This window comes from Arachis hypogaea, chromosome 6 (genome assembly GCF_003086295.3).
Source record: "Arachis hypogaea cultivar Tifrunner chromosome 6, arahy.Tifrunner.gnm2.J5K5, whole genome shotgun sequence".
Lineage (NCBI taxonomy): Eukaryota > Viridiplantae > Streptophyta > Magnoliopsida > Fabales > Fabaceae > Arachis > Arachis hypogaea.
In genome coordinates, this window is record NC_092041.1 from 62341479 (window position 1) to 62344090 (window position 2612).

Genomic DNA, 2612 nt, shown 5'->3' on the forward strand with positions numbered 1-2612 from the left:
CAAATGAAATCGAACTCGAATAAGTAAAATGAAACAAAAGAAAGATAATAAGTAAAATGAAAATGTGGCTGGATTGTCTCCCAACAAGCACTTCTTTATCGTCATTAGCTTGACGTTCACCTTTCTCATGTCAATAAGAAGGTGGAGTCCCGTTGCTCGATTTCATCCCCTAGGTAGTGTTTGACTCTCTGGCTATTGACGATGAATCTTTTATCAGAATGTTAATTCTGGAATTCCACATGACCATAGGGAGACACTCTAGTGATCACAAAAGGTCCTGTCCATCGTGAATTGAACTTCTCAGGGAAGAGCTTGAGCTTGGAATTGAAGAGTAAAACCTTCTGGCCAGGATCAAAAACTCTAGAAGATAACTTCCTATCATGCTATTTCTTGGATCTTTCCTTGTAGATTTTAGCATTCTCAAACGCAACATGCCAGAATTCATCCACTTCGTTTAATTGGAGTAACCTCTTCTCTCTTGCCGCCTTGGCGTCAAACTTTAGGAACCTTATTGCATAGTAAGCTCTGTGCTCCAATTTCACTGTTAAATGACATGCTTTACCATAAACTAGCTGATAGGGGGATATCCCAATAGGGATTTTGAATGCAGTTCGGTATGCCCAGAGAGCATCATCAAGCTTCCTTGCCCAATCCCTCCTAGAGGTGCTCACTATCTTCTCCAAGATCATCTTGAGTTCCCTGTTGGAGACCTCAACTTGTCCACTTGTCTGCAGATGGTAGGGGTTGCCACTTTATGATGGACACCGTATCTTTGCAGAATTAAGTCGAGCTATCTATTACGGAAGTGACTGCCTCCATCACTGAATAGTGTTCTTGGGATTCCTAATCTGTTGAATATGTATTTTTGAAAGAATTTCAACACGACCCAGGTGTCATTAGTGGGTGACGTTATTGCCTCAACCCATTTAGACAAATCTTGAGTTCTGCTAGTTGCAGCCTGTTATCTAGTCAAATCCTGAGAGATCATATTGACCTGTTGGGTCAAGATCTTATTCTAAGCCAATATGGCATTCAGAATGTGAACCTCCAAGACTCCTTTCTTCTGAGCTACCGCAGTGTACATATAGTTTCTCTCAGAAGTGTAGATGAATTAGTTGTTTGTAACCATTTCAATGAGTTCTTGTGCCTCTGTAGGTGTCTTCTTCAAGTGGAGTGATCCACCAGCAGAATGGTCCGAAGACATCTTAGACATCTCAGATAGACCATCAAAGAAGTTACATAGGATAGTCCATTTTTGAGAGCATGTCAGGAGGACATCTCCTGATTAGTTGCTTGTATCTTTCCCAAGCTTCATAGAGGGATTCACTCTCTTTTTGTCTGAAGGACTGAACTTCCACCTAGAGCTTGCTCAATTTCTGAGGTGGAAAGAACTTGGCCAAGAAAGCATTGACCAACTTTTCCCAAGAGTCTAGGCTTTCCTTAGGTTTAGAATCTAACCATATCCTAGCTCTGTCTCTAACAGCAAAAGGGAAATGCATAAGCCTGTAGACCTCAGGATACACTCCATTGGTCTTAACAGTGTCACAGATTTGCAAGAATTCAGATAGGAACTGATGTGGATCTTCCAGTGGAAGTCCATGGAATTTGCAATTCTGTTGCATTAGAGACACTAACTGAGGCTTAAACTCAAAGTTATTTGCTCTAATGGTAGGTATGGAGATACTTCTTCCATAGAAGTCAGAAGTGGGTGTAGTGAAGTCACCAAGAACCTTCCTTGCATCTCCTCCATTATTTTGATCGGCTGCCATGTTTATATTTTCTGTTTCACTTGACACCTTCACACCACAAGCATATAGTTAGGGAAGTAGCTCTTTTGAACTGTTTAGGCTAAGATTTTGTTTCTTTTAGGCTCACCTAACCATTGATACTCAAAGCCTTGGATCCTTGCTCATGCCTTTGGGTTTAAAGAGCTATTTGCTTTTTCTTTTTTCTTTTTTTCTTTTTTTTTATTTTTTTCGCATATACATATATTTTTTCTTTTATTGCTTTTTGCTGCTTTTTCTTGCTTCAAGAATCAATTTTTTGGATTTTTCAGATTACCAATAACACTTCTCTTTTTTCATCATTCTTTTAAGAGCCAACATTTATAACTCCAACATCAAAGATGTACTGTTCATTTATGCATTCAGAAATCAAAAGCAATGCCACCACATCAAGATAATTGAACTATTCTTAATATATAACTCGAAATTTAAGTATCTCACTTTTCTTTTTCAATTAAAATTTTCTTTTAAGGAAGGTGAGAGATATATGGAATATTTCATATATTTAAGACATCAAGATGATCATGCACTAGAAACAGGCAATGAAACAAAATACAAGGAAAATAGAAAGATAACATAAACAATAACAGATAAAAGAAACGGATCAAACTTAGTGACGGCAACTGCTGCTCCCTCTAGAGAAGCCAATGCACCACTTGATCTCTTCTATGTCACGCCTCTGCCTCTGTTGTTCTTCCTTCATGGCTCTTTGATCTTCTCTCATGGCTCTTTTATCTTCTCTTATTTCATGGAGGATGGTGGAGTGCTCTTGATGTCTCATCCTCAGTTAGTCTATGTTGGAGCTTAATTCTCCTAGAGAAGTGTACA

At 38.7% G+C, this 2612-nt stretch overlaps 1 protein-coding gene across 1 annotated transcript; it reads right to left on the reverse strand.

Annotated features, from left to right (window-relative positions):
- Positions 1–383: 383 nt before the first annotated feature.
- LOC112805588 (uncharacterized) lies at positions 384–1769 on the reverse strand. The gene is made up of 2 exons (XM_025847952.1): positions 1731–1769; positions 384–728 (listed from the first exon to the last, which is right to left on the reverse strand). Exons 1-2 carry the CDS (start codon positions 1767–1769, stop codon positions 384–386), a joined length of 384 nt encoding a protein of 127 aa, XP_025703737.1.
- Positions 1770–2612: the final 843 nt, after the last annotated feature.

Excerpts from the sequence above, each read along its gene's own strand:
- LOC112805588 (XM_025847952.1), bottom strand. The coding sequence starts at position 1,769 with ATGGCAGCCGATCAAAATAATGGAGGAGATGCAAGGAAG. Across the intron at positions 729-1,730 it reads ATGGAGGAGATGCAAGGAAG|ACAAGTGGACAAGTTGAGGT; the intron begins GTTCTTGGTGAC and ends TACCATCTGCAG.